General features: G+C 34.5%; 1 protein-coding gene across 1 annotated transcript in view; it reads right to left on the reverse strand.

The window, feature by feature from the left end:
- The window catches only part of LOC105258246 (nephrin), a 343,203-nt gene that overhangs the window by 41,013 nt on the left and 283,607 nt on the right, over positions 1–18,583 (reverse strand). The window contains exons 5-7 of the mRNA XM_025408809.1: positions 12,375–12,465; positions 12,146–12,258; positions 9,311–9,477 (exon numbers count right to left, since the gene is read on the reverse strand). Coding sequence (XP_025264594.1) covers positions 9,311–9,477; positions 12,146–12,258; positions 12,375–12,465 — 371 coding nt within the window. The remainder of the gene's footprint in view (positions 1–9,310; positions 9,478–12,145; positions 12,259–12,374; positions 12,466–18,583) is intronic.

Genomic DNA, 18,583 nt, shown 5'->3' on the forward strand with positions numbered 1-18,583 from the left:
ATCAGCTTCACGCGCGATATGAATTGATTAATATTCTTGTAATGTTGACTCTTCTCTTAAAAATAATATGTTTTTTCATTTTTACTGCACATTTTTAATAAAAGCTTATATCATTAAACAAATCTTTAGCAATAAAATAATTGTTGAATTATAATTTATCCCGATTATTGAAATAAAGAACAAAAATCTCAAAATGGTTGCTTTTATTCGTGTAATTACGTTAATTGCGTTTAATTGATATTCATTATTTATCATCATTATGGTCCGATAAGTGACTTGATTTTAATATTTAATTTTGTACTTAGCATCTGAATACAAAGCATCCAATTCACTGCTACGGCTGCTTCCATTCAATCATTTGCGTCTCTAGAATCTCTGTTATTTGCATTAACTCACTCAAGTTTGTGTTTAGTTTGACAAAACCCGACCTGTCTCTGTTAGTCGCTTCGCGTTTTATTCATTATGCTAATCGTATAACTATTATATATAGGCCAAATTTCCTAACTCTATGAATATGTAATGCTATCGACAATGTCGATAAATACTAATCATTGTATTATCGTCTTTTCCTTGCATCTAGTTGTTTCGTACCTTAACTCTTTACAACATCATGTTCTGCTGCACGATATTAATATTTAATAATCATGATATGCTTCGTACAGTATTTACAAAATCTGCATTCTTGTTATTTCAATAAAAATCTCATCTTTCGAGTTCCATTATATACTTTAAATAAAATATGTCGCATCAAATATATAATTTTTCGCGCTAACATAAACGAGAGTCAAAAAAAGATAAATAGACGAAAAAAATGAATAAAATACTATATATATTTCTGGAATGATTAATTTTTTCAGCAAAATGCAACCACTAATTAAATTTATACATAAAAAAATGATGGATACTCTTTAATGCTATTGACAGACCAACGCATACGTTTCAACTGATGCCACAGGTGACAGATAAGAAAAATTTTCTCGACAAAGTTTGTTTGCGTATTGGAAACTTGACAAGATGCAACAGAGGAAGAAATACGGATACTATTAAGGAAATAGGACAAGTTACGAGATGTAAGCTGCGAGTGAATAGTTTCCGTTATTGCCAAAATGGTAGTCGCGAAGAAGTTACATATAAATAATAATTAGACAATAATTACATGTTTTTTATTCAAGATTATAATAATTATCCCGTTAGAAACAAATTAATTGATTGCAGAAAAATTTTTAATAATTTATATACAAACTGTATTGTCATTACTAGTGATTTTTTGCTGTATTTACTCTAAGATTGTTATAGAACCAGCAAAAAGCGAGCAACATGGTACAAAAAGCTCATTCGATACATTTCGATTTTCACGCGATTAAAGTAAAAACTTTAATCTTCAGCTCTTGGATACCTAACGAACTGCTCCAAAAAGCGTTTGATGTAACCGGCAAAATCAGGCGCGCGTATAGTTTTTATTGATGGTAAAAATCAAAGCATCGGCGAAGGAATCATCGAATTCTAGACGGACGCTCAGTTGGTTGAAATATTTGTAAAAGTACTAGAAATTTTTGTCAAGAATTGAACAATTTTCGATGCATCTTAATATATAAAGAATTAGACAGTTGAAAGAAAATAGAAAACTAATTTGAAAACTTTATTAAATAATTTCGTTGTACACGAAATGAATTATTATTTCATAGAATTATGGTTGATTAAGGAATTAAATCTAAATAAAAAAAAATAACAATATCGTTGAAAATTTGCAAATTTTCGTTTTTGAACTGGACTGATAAATATCAATCGAACAAAATAATGCAAACGAAATAGAAATCTATCGTGCAAGATTCCGAAATTCTGTACAGCCAAAAAGATTAGCAGTTTGCAATTATATATCAAGTGTAAATATAGTAAAGAATGAAAGAAATTATACAAAAGAAAGAGAGAACTCGAGCGAGAATTAATGACGGAAAAAGAGAAGCTTGAAACTCAATTAATAGGAGCTTGAGACGATATTTCTGAGAAAACGTATTATATTAGAGTATCGTTGTGTGAAATATTCTCTTTTTTTTATAAAACATACAAATAATCACGTTTTATACATTGCAGAGAAACGTGCAATCGCGCTTCACAAGCAAATGATAATGAAGGTGCAAAATGAAGAGAGAAGGCTAGACAGAAATAAAATGGCAAAACAAGCTGTTACAATATAGCAGACAATAATATAAAGAAAGAGACGAAAAGGACTGAAAACACAGCCGTTAACGAGTGTCGAAATAAGACAATTTTAAACATCTTCATTACATCGTATTTTCGACACATAAAAACGAAAAAATTGAGAAAATTTAATCTTGATTATTATTTTCACAGATCTTTGTATGTTCAAAAAGTCGACAAGCCATAGTGATGATAAAAATTACTATATATAAAAATTACTATATATTGTATGTTCAAAGAGGTTATGACGACAATATGGATAGTTGATGATCAATTGGAAAAGACAGTCAAATCGCCTAATTATACTCATTACCATTAACATCATTATCGTTTGTTTGTATTTAATCATAGTGAATGTATCACAAGAGATATTCTGTGTACCTATTAATGTATGCAATTATGCATACAGATGTGCATGTATGCAATTAAGCACATTATGCACATTGCACACGAACATGTAAAGAATGACAAATAGCGTTCCTTAGAAGGTATATTATGAGATTCTAAGAACTATATTAAAATGTAATAATGATTGCGAAAAGTTCTCATTAATATATTATAAAATTATGTCATCACACTTGTGGTAACATAAATTCTTTTTCAGAAATGTTCATAAAAAAATAAGTTATTAAAACTAATAATATATGAAATAAATTATTATAGCCAAAAAATCATTGCATTATTAAATAATTTAATAGAAAGAAACGTCCTAAATATTTTCTTTCTGATGTAATTATTTAGGTCGACATATAAGTAAAATATTATTTGCAAGAATTATCGAAAGATATTTCGAATAGATTCTATTCAAATGTTAATTTTAAATTGAAATGCAAATGCTAAATGCTAATTTTCTTCAATTATCCACAATCGATCGAGACTCGAATAATAATACATATTATCTCTCTCTCTCTCTTTCTCAGTATCGTGTATAAATGATAATTATTACAGTAAAGCAAAGCGTTTATAGTAATTTAACAACGAATTTAAACGCATTGTTGCAAATTAAAGTTTTTAATAAATTAGCGTTATAGTGAAAATTTGTCTCATTGTAATACAACGAATTTTCGTTTTTGGATGATATTAAATATTTATTGTCGCCTTTTTTTAGTGATCATCATTGATAATTATCACTTAAAAACGTGAAAAGGTAATCTGAAGAGAATTTCTTTTTGGTTTCTTTTTGATCTGCACTATTTTTTTTAAAACTGCTGTTACTAGATATTATATATTATGCGCGATTCGCTGAAGATCCGAAGAACTATTATTTAAATTGTTGATAATATTCAATGAGAAATCTAAATAACAAACTTTTCAAATAATCAATCATTTTTGTAAAGAAAATCCTTAGAAGAATATTATTCTTTTGTGGACGCTGAATTATCATATTATAATGTTTTATGAATATCATTTGTATAAGTAGATATGATGAGATTTCTTTCACAATATAATACATACTGATGATATAATTTGGTGTCCTCATTTCGCATTGTCTTAATCTATTATATAATCTCATAAGAAGATACAATTTTTTAGATGCCTTTTTAATAACACTCATTTGGACTGCATGTAAATTTGTGTGGATAATATTTAAAAGTGGACTGAAAATATCAATTTTTTTGTGATAGCTATCTTTTATAAAATGCTAAAAAACATATGAAATTTGGAAAATACATTTTTAATTCGAGTATTTTGTCTCTTGCAAATTTAAGCACGTCTATCTCGCTTCACTTTCCATCATCCTGACAAGTACATGAACCGTCAAATATGAAATATATCTCTCTTCTTTTTTTATCTCTATTTCTCTCTCAGAAAACAGTTTGAATATTTATAGCAAAGCCCATAATTTCAATGGCGCTGCAATTTGTGTTTATATATTCAACATTGTGTATGTATGTGTGCGAGACATTTCTCTTAATTTAATATCTACCATACGGCAATAACCATAATTTGAATTTTTAATAAAGTTTTTTATTCATAACGCAGGATGCCAATATTATAGATGCAAACTGTATTTGAATCGATAAAAATTCAATTTTTTTAGGTTCGATAAAAATTTGGTACATATTTCAAATTCCCGCTTGATATCAAATAAGAATTTATCATCTATATTTATTTTAATTAACAAACAAATAACTTTATATGAAAACTTTTTGATTTTTTTATTTGAATCATCAACAATTTCAAAATTTTTTCCATTTAAATCTTCTGTCAGTTTGTGCTTTTTTTAATTATATAACTATAAAGCCTATACTTTACATGATATATAACTGATGATAATGTTTCAAACAAAATCTCATGTATAATTTAACACGTAGTGTATTTTAAAAAATGAATCTCAAAAATACACGTACACGAATAAAAAATAAAATAACTCTTACATATTGCATTGTATGCTATATATTATATTGTACAGATCGTAATTTAATAATGATATATCGCAATAACAGATTTAAAAATAAAAAGCATTATAAGAATATATCCGATATATTATTTTCTCTTTTAAAAATATATTTCTCTTTAAAAATATATCACAACATTGATTAATTAAAAAGTTCATTAGAATATACGCCAGAATCGAAAAGGATTAAAAGAATACTACTGCAACATGCGCTCTTCTTTGTTCCGCGTTCATTGGACAGACGGATAAATATAATTTAAAAAATAATAATTTTGCGGACGGAAAGAGGGAGGAAAAGAGAGGATCGAGTTCCGAATGCTCTCACACGGTATAATTACGTGGCGCAACGTGGCGAGCGAAAACGGAATGATAAAAAAACAATGAGAGAAAAATCTGATCCGACGCGCCGCAACCCATGGTTAATTTCAGTTATATTAGGTCCCGCAGGGACAGCGAGCGCGTAAGCAACCGAGGTAACATCTGTCGGAAATTCGTCCCCTCGAAAAAGCTCCAAGCTCCCGTCGACGCGGCAAAAATCTTTTCTAAGCAACGCGGATTCCGAGGTTTCGCTTATTTTTCATACAGAAACAAAGAATACGTGAGAGCTGTTCAGTGCTTGTATTGTAAATTATACCGCTCGTATCTCCCATGTGGAAAGAGTTCAGAGGAAACTGAAGGAAAAAGGTATATTTTAAAATAATAGACGAAAATGAACGACGCAATCTCCAAGAAAATTTCTCACGTTACGTCAAAATGAATCGAAGGTGGAATTATTAAATAACATCTGCGGGTGAAAAATGAAGAAAAAATATGTAAACGGTGCGTCGATGCGATTGGATAAAAATTTTTGCCGAGTAGCAATCGATCACACTCGTAGTTTCGCGTCTGACAAAGGATGTAATTACTAAATAAGAAGAATTCTTACGATGAAAAAAATTATCATTTCGAAATTCCCATTGCGAAAAAGTAAGATACTTAATTAAATTATTGCGCGGCAAGAGTAATAAAGAGAGAGAAAGAGAGAGAGAGAAGAGAGAGTACGTTAGTTACTTCCTTACTTTAGATTCCTAAGTAGATGGTAACCAGTAACGGAGTTTTCGTTTGGGGAATAAGCACGCTCGCGATACGGGACGGAGACGCCAAAACGTCGTTGAACATTGCGGCCGGAGGTTGTTAATGAACTACGTGAAATTAATTAGGACCGCGTGTCACAACGCCGGGAGACAACGCCAACTCCAAAGTGCGCGCTCTCATTCTCTCTCTCTCTCTCTCTCTCTCTCTCTCTCTCAAAGACCAAGTTGTAACCGGAAGTTGCAACGCCGATTCCGGATTATCAATAATGCGAGGCCTCACGGGATCCCCTCTCACTCCGTACGTACTCAACTATCGCGATTCGAGCGGCATCCCGACATATAAAGTTTCGCAACGTCCGACGTCAAGACATCTCCATTTGAGTCCGAGTCGATGATGAACTTTGTCGCGCATGGAAATTGCATCGGGGAAGATCGCGCGATTACTATAAACTCGCATCTCCGTAAGATATTTGCAGAAACGGAAGGACAAGTCCCTTAATAAAAGATGAAAAAGGTGTCAATATATCCGCGTTGTTCGATTCAACGAGATCGGAACTTTAAATGGTCCTTATTCGGTGTTTCCGCAATACGCTAGATTACTCGAGTGAAATTTGTTCTGCATTTCAAGGAAGCCGCATCGCGCACAACCTTGTGATTTTATTTTAAAAATATCAAGATCATCTCGAATAAAATGTTAGATATTCTTATTGATACAAGCGAGGCGAGATATAAGCTGAGATGAATGGAACGACCTATATTCTACGACATTTCATATTTTAAAGGAAATGTCGATAGAACCGACATCGCGCGTGCAGCATCGTGATATGGACTTATGGACCTTAAAATTTAACGGGACGGTCAAAGCAAGATATGATCTAATATTATACGCGGACCAAAGAGAGAGTTTCATTTCCCATATAATTATACATCAGCATTATATAATTAATCAATATATGACCTCCGGCCCGCAATGCAGCGGTTTATGGAAGCAATTTAATTTTCATAATTACACATGACATATCTTTCCCGTCGATTTGACGTTTCATTCATTACGTCATGATTAATAAATGGCGATTCCCCGCGGAGCGAGTTCCTCGTCTCCCTGCCCTCGTTCAGATATAGTTTAGCAGATATGTACTCCAGAAAGCCAGTAATGCGTTCTTGACGATACGTACATTATCGGATAATGTTGTCGAATATTCCCGGCGGCAGATTTTCGCGCTGATTCGCGTCCGTTCTTGTAACGATCGCGGAAAGGGCTTTTAGTATCGTAATATTTTGACGAGTATTATGTAACTCGCTATTATATATTTAACAACTTTCCGGCACACACATTCCTCTCTAAAATAAAATATATAACATAACATTCTCTTTTCGAAAAAAGAAATAAAGAATCCTGAAATGCAAACATCCGGCATCTCTTTGAAAAAAAAAAAAAATTAATCATATATTTTAATATAAAAAACTACGTCGCGAACGAAAGATTATTGACGTGTGAAGTGATGTAAATATGATTCGAATTTTTTGATATTTATAACAGACATTATATATCATGTCGCGCGCGGAAATTAATAAATATACGGAGGAAATTTTACAAAAATTACATGAAAAATACATTGCTCTTTGCAATTTATTTATTTATTGCAAAGCTGGAATATAATACATATAACATTAAGGTATTTTGATTATTATAAAAATGGTAAATTGTGCATTTGTTTTATTATTTGATTATGCATTTGTTTGTGCAGCAAAATATTTGAATAATTGCATATGATATTCCTTTTAAAAGATAATACGTATTATATTTAATATATTAATCGAATAAAAATATCGTTATTTCTTTTACATGTTACAATGTTCCACGATTACTAAAATTATAATTGTCGTAATTTTTATTATCAACGCTCGTCGCGTTATCATTTAAAGCATTCGCAGTCCGCAACTTGCTTTCATTCGTTTAGTTAAACGCGACGAGCGGACATCATCCTTCGATAGTCTCGGCGCGCGACTATCTCCGACTAGAAGAGAGAAATGTAAAGCAGATTCGAAGCTGGAATTGCGGGCGGAAACCATGAATCGGTACAGCTTAATTGGCAATTAGCATGCCACCAATGAAAATATCTGGAGTCGACAGGTGTGGCTGCTTAATTCAATCGGCACGTCTCGAAAGTTCCGATCTCCGCTACCCGTCGACGCTATCACCGCTTTCAACCTCCCTTTCGATTCGCTTTCAACCCGCTATCACAATCGGATGTGACTCGAGCTCGGGCGAATCCAATCCGTTCAGAGAGAGAGTGCCGATTCTTTATTTGTACCCTCTCTCTCTCTCTTTCTCTCTTTCTTTTCCTCTCTTTCGCTTTCTATATCTTTCTTCTTTGTCCTGGTCCGCCCGAGGTCTTATGACTGTGCTTCCCTCGCGAGAATCTCTCCCAGGGGAAAGATTCGCTACCGAGGGGTGTAGTTATCGGTTCCCCGGGGCGTTTCGACCTTTTTATCCCCGGCGTCCCCCTCCCCGCGCTCGTTCAACGTCTCATTCTGAACAAGCTCGAAACCGGCACGTAACTCACAAAAGTGTCATTGGAAAATTGACTTGACTCCCGCTATTATATTAAGATATATCCTGTATCGCTCTGAGGAAACGAGTCGGATTTTATTTTTCGAACATCAATTGGTCTTGTTATTCAATCCGATTCGAATGCAAGGATTTTAATTGGCGTGAATAAGTGCCAATTTTTTTTTTCAAGGAGAGAAACGCCGCGTATAAACGAAAGTGTCACCTCAACTATTACGCCGAAAGAATTCCTATTCTCCATTCTTATAAACGATAGACCTCTCTTGAGATAATAGTCCTTCCGCAGACATCTATACACATGTATACAATTATTGAGCTATTATTGTGAATAACAAGGAACAATTTGTAGAACTCGTCAAAATTTCTCCGAGGCATTGAGTGTAAAAATAATACGTATGCGACTAATTGAAATCTCGAATTCATGCAATTTCCAATTCAATCGATAGACTTTTTATAACGCGGAAAGAGCTCGCAACGAATCCGTTTGTACAATTTTCCGAGAAAATTCGCGAGAAAATACAGTTAAAAGACACAAATTTCCTAAGCTTTATAAATGAAAGTTGGAAACAACTCAACGAAATCTGGATAACACGCCATCGCGTTATATCCAGACTTTTTTTTTTAAACTCCTGGCTGGCGATTAATTAACGACGATGACCCGACTCGAGGATAATAAGCGCAGCTCACCCGTTAATTACGTGTCTCTGCGCGCCACGGGAATTACGTACAAATCGAATCGCGTTAAAATAAGCGATGCTATTAGCAAATAAGTCCTGATTAATCGAAGCACGTATAGCCGAGAGATAAAGTTCGCGCCTTTGGGATTACTCGAAGCGCGCGAGTCCACGGCTGTGTATTCTAGGTGTTTTACGAAAGTGCCGGAACAAAAATGAAAGCGACAGGTCCCGGAAGAAAGAGAGACGGAAGAGAGAGAAGGTAGCTTTTGTGCGGATCGTGAGATAAAAGATACGGGACACGCCACGCGGTAAACCATGAGAGGGATAAGGAGCGGCTACTCCCAGCTCGAGGATCAGTGCTGTGTTACTTTTTCTTATTTCTTTCGCTTACCGTCGTGTGCTTCAGCTGTCTTCTCCGACCCTTGTACCAGGTTATCACCGCGGGTGGCCTTGAACCAGTAGTCTCGCACTCCATGTCGTATCGCTTCCCCGCTAGGAGGGACTCGTTACCGATTCCTTTTCTACCCGGTCTTCTTATGATCACAGCTAGAGGTTTCACTGGAAAAAAAAAGAAATAACTGCCGAGGATACTGTTTACATTATGCGCAGATATAGAGCTCGATTTTATCAGCGTATTCTGCTGAATCCATTTCTTACGAAAAGCCAAACATTTCTTAAAAATATATATATAATCTTTGTATTATATAATAATTTTAAATTAATTAAAATTATCACAATTAATTCAATATTTTCACATATAAGATTTCCTGATTTTAATTCTCTTGAACACAATCTGTAGAGAATTTTCATCTTTTATAATTAATAAAATTTAATTGCTTCTCTTTTCAACATTTAAGATGTTAATATTGTTGACATCAGGTACATTTTAAAAATTTCTGCTAATATAAACATAAAAATATATTTGTTATTTTATATTTTGGATACAAATTTTTGACTGCAATTTGCCTCAAGAAAATAAAAATGACGGATAAAAAAGTGAGCAAAAGTCGTGGCCATGTCAAATCGGCCAAAAAATGAATCTCACGTTATAAAATGATAGATTGCAGCCGCCCTTCACTTTTGGACGAAGCTTCGGCATTTCGTTTCGTCGTATCGATACAGCCGTCGCGTCGCGAGCAAAATGTGAAAGTAATTGCATAAGTTAAACAAATATATTCAACGTCGCGCCCAAGCGAACGTGCGACGCATCCAACGTGCATTTATTCGTCAAATATTTTTGCGCAAGATATGAATATTTAGTCGTGTAAATATTTTATGTTGTATCGTCCTTTTTGCGCTCTTCTCGCCCCGTAGCGACGAAGCACATTGTTACTTTTCGCAATCATTGTTTTCCAATCTATTATTAATAATTTCGCGCTTTATCGAGCTTTGCATATGCAAAGAGTGAGCGTGTGTGTGCGTGTGCGTGTATACGCGATAAAAACTGCAATGTCCTAAATTTTACTCGCGAAGTGACGATCGCTGACGGCCAATAAATTCAGGTTTCCAATTCGCCAGTGTCGACTAGATACGATTCGTTCGTCTGTGAAATATGAAAAAGCGTGAATGGAAGCTTCCATACGGTTGTTTGCGATGCACTTCGCTCCGATAATAGTAGTCGTAATTTATTATTTATTATCTTTATGTTATCATCTTTGTTTCCAATGCAGACAGGAATGATAAATATTTAATACTCCATTTGCGTAATTAAATAATTTATTCTAATAAAAGCAATTCTCTCTCTGTCTTCTATTTTTTAATTTAATCTGATATAAAATTGATTGAAGGCTTTTAATGGAAAAATAAGTTAGTCCAATTTTAAATGTCGTATTGATTTAAAAAAATATATTGAATAATATATATTTATAAAATTAAAAATTGAAACAACCTACATACGTGAGACTGTAAAATAAAATAAAAAATAAATAAATAAATATGGACGTATAAATATTGTAGGAATAGAGTTTGCTCTGATAATGTTTATTAACTTTGATTAATCTTCAAAGTTAACGATAATGAGCGCTGATACGTCCGTCGATATAGCGATCTCGCGATTGATGGATCCTAATGAAAGCACAGAAGAATTTTCCTGTTTGGACGGAAAAACGGTCTGGTTTCGACTTTTATTTTGCAACTTAATAGAATGAAATAACGACGGAAAATAAATTTGCGCAGGCACTTTACCGAAGTAATGAAAAATCAAAGAGCGTTGAATCGTTAGGTCAGACTAGATCTCGATACGTTCCTCTTCTCTTCATCGCGATTTTTTTCTCTGATCGCTTCAATCTATATTTTTTTTTATTTTTCATCATGCTGGGATTCTCTCTTTTCGCTCGTCGATAATTGGCCTTCAATTTCGTTAGTGGCCTCGACGAAAATCTCTGATTTTTGAAAAGCCTGATTATTGGATGCGTATCGATCATGGATGTTTTTTGCGCAAAAGCGAAATTCTGCTTCCATAACACGCGCCATAAAAAAGTGAATGAGAATGATAGAATCCTTACGAGAATGGTGATTGATAACAGTGTAATCGAATCAAGGGCCGACAATTGAATAATCGAGGGTCACGGGTGGAAACGACGCCGAACACGAAAATCCCTTATAGTATCTCGAATCTGTTGCAACCGTTGGATAACCCGACGAGATAAGATTCCACGCGCTTGCCAATTTTTCGGTGTAGTACGAAAATTAGGGCCTTATCCCTATTCTACACCTCGCCTTCTTTTATCCCGCGCTGGGGAATTAACGAAGAATTCTAATTTCGCGAAGCCTAGAGAATAGTCTGCTTTTCATGCTTCTTCGTGCTCTTTCTCAGAAAAGGGAAAGGGAAAGGCGACGAACGAGCCGGATTCCCCTCCCTGAGAAAGTGGGTTTAATATATTTCTCGTCTTATCTCGCCTTATCTTCCCGTAAAGGCGACTCATCCAACGGCGAAGAAGCAAAGGATGTTGGCCCACTTTTGGTGTCTCGTAGATTTTATCGTTAATGCGAGACATGATAGGCTTAGGGGCGAGGCCTCTCTGATTTGTTAGCCACGTGATAAGAATATATATTTCCCTTTTGCTTTCATTAGTCTACTGCGCTTTTAATAAAAGTAAGTCGATTTTTGTGCGAGAGAAATTATTGAAAATTCGTACACAAGAATATTTACCACAGATTTTCTTGTAGAAAAATCTCTTCTCCAATCGAGAAAAAAAGGTATTCAATTTTAATTTAATTCACTTACAATTGAGATCCAAAGAAATCGATGTTTCCTTCGCGTCCACCAAATCTGTATTGCGCGCCTCACAGGTAAAGTTCGAGCCGAGATCGGACCGGCTAATGGGCTGTAGCGTTAATCTGTTGAAAGAAATTAAACAGATAAAATTAATCGTGCCAGATAAAATTAGAAAGAAACAATTTTTCGCGCATATAAAAAACTATGCACGAGAATATCTACATCGAAGAAATTGTACCTGTTCTCGATTACATCGCCAGCATTATGTTCGTATTCCTCGTCTTTCACCCGGCCATTTACGAGCCATCTAACCATGGGCTGCGGTTTACCTGCAACAAACGCAAGACCTCCAACTTACTTAAAGTTTCATAATATGTTACCTGTGCGGGGCTGATAGTTTTAATCTAGCTCGTCTCACAATTGATTACTTTCCGTAAAAGTTCTTTACACGTATTTCTCGTACCTATCATTTAGAGGGTCGAAAAAACGAGGGATGACGAGCGCGAGAGGAGTTCGTATACACGGTGCAACGGGCTTTGCCGAGGCTACTAAGCGGTAGACGAGTTCTCTCCGAGAACTTTTAAATTAGCCGATACCCCCGAGTTTTCCGTGCGGTATGCCAAACAAAAACTAGAAGAGAGACTTCGAAGGTCTTTCGAGGCCGCTAGCTCGATAACCGGAAGTTATAGCTCGCTAGCCGCACCGCGGAAACGGGAGAGGGAAAGGCAATAAATACGTCGAAATATACAGGTAGAGAATCGCGATCAAAGTGATTGAAAAATTAAAAACGAAATTACATAGCGGGCTCGCAAAACGTTCCCAGCTCTCTTTTGATATCGAAATAAAATGTGCGCGAAAGTAAACACAGTGTGTTGCACACAAAATACATTTTTGCTTCCTGTATTGTTTTAAAGTATTTAAGCAATGTGTCTTATTTTTTGTAAAGAGAGAGAGAGAGAGAGAGAGAGAGAGAGAGAGAGAGAGAGAGAGATTATTAACAGGTTTAACGTAAATTGCGTTTTACCTACAATTTCGGTTATCAAAGTTGTTGAGAAAAACAATTGGCGATTGTAATACGGCAAAATATTTTGTTTATATTGCCATTTAACACAAATTTTTTTTAACTGATAATATGTACATATAATATAATACATGTGTAGTTTTTTCGATAATTATTTCGATTTTATATCTTATTATATTATATATTTTTTATATTTTATATTTTATTATATTTATATTATATTATATTTTATGTTTTATTATATTATTAATAAAATATTATATTATTTTATTATTATATTATATTAAGTATCAATAGTCGTTATTTTGTGCTTCGACTTTCCTAGTTTTTGAAATAATATGTTAAAGGGAAAAATAACTTGATTTGATGCACGGATGTATCGATATTTTATTGCGATATGTATATAGCTTGGTATTGCTGATTATCGCGCCAATATTTGTATATTACCTGGCTGGAGTTGTAGAACACAAATTGACGACGTGATCAAAAGAGAATCGTGTAACGGTGGCTAAACGTAGTTTGCACCGGATACAGACGGAAATAATTCCTCTTACGGGAAATAGTGTCGGTCTCTGCACAATCTCCCTTCGTTTCATACTTATTGAGAATGTACATTCAGCTTTCTCTCTCTCTCTCGCTTTCTTTCTCTCTAAAATGAGTTTTCATAGATAATATTACGAATTTTGATTCAAATTTTCCGATCGCCGAATTATACGTCTGAAAGCAATTTGTAGATTTGTATGTCATAAAAAATAATTTACAAATTAATTATTTTACCGAGAGATGTAAAATATGCAATATTATTCCTTTGTATAAGAGATAAACAACTTTTTAGATAATATTTTTCCAAATTTTTATTTAATTAAAAAACTGCTTGAATCATAATTTGCAGTAAGTTATAATTTTAATATAACGCACCTGTGTTTGTAATTTAAAAATGAAAAATGTGAGAAAAAGTACTGAAAATTTTTTTCAATTAAATTAATTAATTGAAGTAAACTTTCTTTTTTACTAATATAAATTTTGAAATTATTTTATTAGTTGTATCAAAGAAAAAAGATTGACGGAATCTATCTTTTGTAGCTTTAACTGTGAATCACGGAAATTCATTTGGAAGCAAAATTGATAAAATTAATGGAAAAGTACAAATTTTCAAAATAATAAAAAATTTTACTTTACCTATGAAAACTTTATTTACGAGTATATATGTCTTTCATAAATTCTCTCACTATTGGGACGCGATATGTCCCTAAAAAAATGCTATTAGAATTACAAAAATTCTATCGACTATCGAAAATAAAAAAAAAAACGGTGGTTTATTTTATTGTAAATCACATAAATATTTCTATTTGCGAAAGTCAATCTTAATTTTAATAACATACTGAATTCGAAATATATCTTATATTTTATATAGATTTTGCGATCAATATTTATATTTCTTTATCGATATGATATCGTGCGGAATATGAAATCGTTTCTGGGAAAAACTTTTTTTTATCTACATACGCGCGGCGTAATCAAACGAAAATCGCCGGAAAAATGGACGGTAGCGATTCCTCGAAACCTCGAGGGATTGCGGGGAAAAAATGTGCCATCCGAATGCCATCGTTTCATTGTTATTCACGGTGGCGTACGACGCCGGAAACGCAATTTAATCAGGTCCGATGCAACATCGGTGCGGCACTTAAAATTGCAACCTGATCTCCAGTCAGAAAGCACATAGCACACGACGCGGGAACAGCCTCTCGCTTAGATTAGTTCCATATCATTGTTATTCACGATGCCCGCCAATCCTGATTGCGTTTTAACCGTCTCGTTGCTTCCGATTCTCATCGTTGTCGCCCCCGCGAGCCCCTATTCCCTCCCTCTCTGTTCGTTCCGTTTCTTTTTATCGCGCACAACACCGTCTGGTCGAATCATATTGCCGCTTCGTCTCTCGAAATTAATTTTATTATGTTTATTAGATTCTGCATGAGAGTTTATGGCTTTTTCACAGGCTCAATAAATAAATTCAAGAGATAAAAGAGATCTTTTTACGATTTTATTTCCATGGATTTATAAATGCGAAAAATTCCAGTATTTATAATACGTATATTCTGCACGTTTTTTTTAATTAACCTTAATAATATTTTAATCCTATTGAATTATAAAAGCACTGACATATCGATTGTTTTTTCGCATAATAAAAATTAAACAAGTTAGAAATTCTATTCGAATGCCAATATTTTGATTCGATATTCTCTTAAATAAATCATTGATATCGCTGATAAGCATTGATATCAATTATAAGTATGAAATCTCAAAAAATCCGTTAATGGCTTTTCACCAGAATCCATAAACAATAAAACAAAGATGGAAAAACAAAATATTTTCATTAATTTTCGAAATCTTATTATGACTTTAATTAATAACATTTTTATTGATTCACAAATCAATGCTTCTACCGACAACTCAAAGCTTAAAATAAACATAGCAACGGCTTGAAATATTTTTTATATAAACGCGAACTTTATTAGAAGAGTTTGTTTCTCACGCACAGTGAACTATATTTTTTTCGTCCTTGTGAGCCTCGCTAATTATACAAATCAGGCAATCTCACTGCTTTGAGAAAACTCTCCCGGAAGAAAAAGAAGGGAAAAAAAGAGAGAGAGAGAGAGAGAAAGAGAGGAACACAGACTCGGTCCTTTTGTGCCAGAGTGCTGTACGCTTAATTCGACGGTGAGCATTTTTCAGAGAGCAGACGGTGCGCTATAACGATGCGGCGGTTCCACTTAATTCGTAAGCTCAGCCGCTCGTTTGCATGAGTACTTAGGGACTCGAGCGAGAGGTCGGTGAGGCGGTTGAACGGAATAAGGGGGAACGGGAAACGGGGGTGGAGGGGGAAAGGGAAAGGCGGAAGATGGTAAGATCTTGGTAGCGCGCCCCTGGCGTTGACTTTAAGTGCTCGGACTATATTCGGACTTCCCCTGGTACAGAACGACGCATCGCATCCCACCCTCAAGCTCGGCGACAACCGGGGCGAAGCCGGGGAAGGCACTAAAGTGCGGATTTTAATCCGCGGATACCGGACGATATCTTCCGGGATTAAGACCGGGCCGCAAGAGCGCACCCGGAGTCTCACATCTAACAAGTTTACATCGTAAACCGTTCGAACTCCGCTCAAAGCAAATACCTACTCCGTCGAGGGACTCGGCGAATCCTCCCGCTAGGATCCCGCTCTTCGGCGCTCTCCTCGTCACGATTCAGGAGACTCCTTGTGTTTGATTAAAACCGATCGCGATACTCTTGCCGTGTAGTACGACGATCTCCGGGGACCGACTGTGGTATACGTTTCGAAAGAAAAATATACGCCGCGTCTGTGTGTTTCTTTTTGCAAGTCCACATTCGATGATTACACAGTTTGATAAAAAATAGATAATAAATATATTTCTTTTTCGATCACGATGACTAGTCATTTTTTATAGTGATCATAGTGTTTTCTGACATAGACTATAATTTTAAATCGCTTCATGTCACAGTTTTGAGAACTTGCAAGAATTATTTTATAGTATTTTATAACTACGTATGTGTTGGAGAAGTTTTATTGCAACCAAAATTAAATATATTGTTAGAACACTTGGCTTTTAAAGAGAATTTATTATATTCACTATGATTAATAAGATATTTATAGGTGAACGTGGGGAAGAAGTTACTAAATAATTTTTAATTATTTTTATTCAAATTGGAGGATTTTTTAAATCGCTGAAAATGAAATGTGATATCAAAATTGTCAAATTTTAAATGATAGAATTAATATAACAGATATAACGCAAATTTAAAAGATGTTTAAGTTTTTGCCAATTTTTATATGTACATGCAAAAATTTCTATATACATTCTGAATTTAATAAATTTTGGTATCACAGATTCATATATTTATATATAATATATTTAATAATCAAAAAAGAATTTTTAAATTTAAATAAATATAATTAAAATATTATTTGTGCTTATATTCTTGATGACCGAACTTTTTCGTTATAATCTTATTTTTAATCATAAATAATAATTCATTTATAATAATTATAATTATAATTAACAAAAATTTCTCTTAAAAGTTAAGTCTAAATAACATATTTAATTTTAATTACGATAAAATTGTTCCATTGCGCGTAATATAATATAACAAAAAAATACATTAAAATAATCCTTTCTTGCAATTTTAATTGTAAATTTTTCAAAATTGACGTAAGTGAAATAATTTAGAAATTGGGATCATAAAATTATAGGAAGTAGTCTTATGTTTTTTTATTAAACTGTACATAATATTACGGTTAAAACACTTCATTACAAATTCCGTCATCGTCGTAAGCGATATGAGAATTTACGAAAATGCTAGAAACGAAATATTTCGTGAGAGAGCCGACAAATCGAGAAATGTTGTTCGTATTAACAGATCGGTAAAGCGGTATTATGGAAATGTAAAGGTAGCACGATATATATGTATAGGGAGATTTTTGCGTCTTCAGCTCGAGAAACCGATAGAGCTACGGTTATTACGTCTGCGATATCAATATTTTCATCGTTCTCATGATACATTCGGCATTTTATCGACTGTTGCGCATTATATCGGAAGGATGCTATACATCCCCCATCGCGAATTTCTCTTCGTGGACACAGCAAACATTTCGCATCACGGTAGATTTCGCACGATTAAATCTCTCGCGAAAGCCCGATCGTCGACGCTAATCGGCCAATTACTCGCGGTCGTAAAGCGACGACAGTAAATCTCATTTGAGATCATGAATCGAAGGGTTGAGGGGAGAGGGAGAATTTTTACGATGACATTTACGCAGACGTTTACGCGCGATATTTATATACGATCGAAATTTTTCTCATGGAACACCTTCTCTGATCGATCAAGCTTCCCACGCTTCTCAGATGGAGAAAGAAAGAGAGATATCAAACTTAAAGATCACGTTTCATTCATCTTATACTCATCTCCAATTCGATATATACGAGACGCATTATCGCGCGAATTTTCATTTATCGGGCGCCGTATCTTATTCTCGCGATTGAAACTCTTGCGATTTACGATCTTTGCAAGTTTACGTGCTCGATTACCCCTGGCACTGAATTACATTTCCCTCTTTCTTCTCTCCACCCTCTCCTCCCCCAGTTGCCGAGATGCCGCGTATCATCGTAAGCTATCATATTCGAATCGTTTCGCCGGCCAATATCGATTTCCGGACCGCGATAAAAACTCTCCGCTTCGCTCGATGTCCGGCAAATATTTTCTATACAGACTATTGCAAAAAATTCCTTCGATGCTTTCTCTTGTCGACCCCGCGCCACTCTTATCATCTCTCTCTCTCTCTCTCTCTCTCTTTCTCCCTTCCCGTCAGCGTTTAGTTTCAATACCATGGTGAGTTTTTACAGTAAAATACT

Source organism: Camponotus floridanus, unplaced genomic scaffold, assembly GCF_003227725.1.
Source record: "Camponotus floridanus strain SB8 unplaced genomic scaffold, Cflo_v7.5 scaffold23, whole genome shotgun sequence".
NCBI lineage: Eukaryota > Metazoa > Arthropoda > Insecta > Hymenoptera > Formicidae > Camponotus > Camponotus floridanus.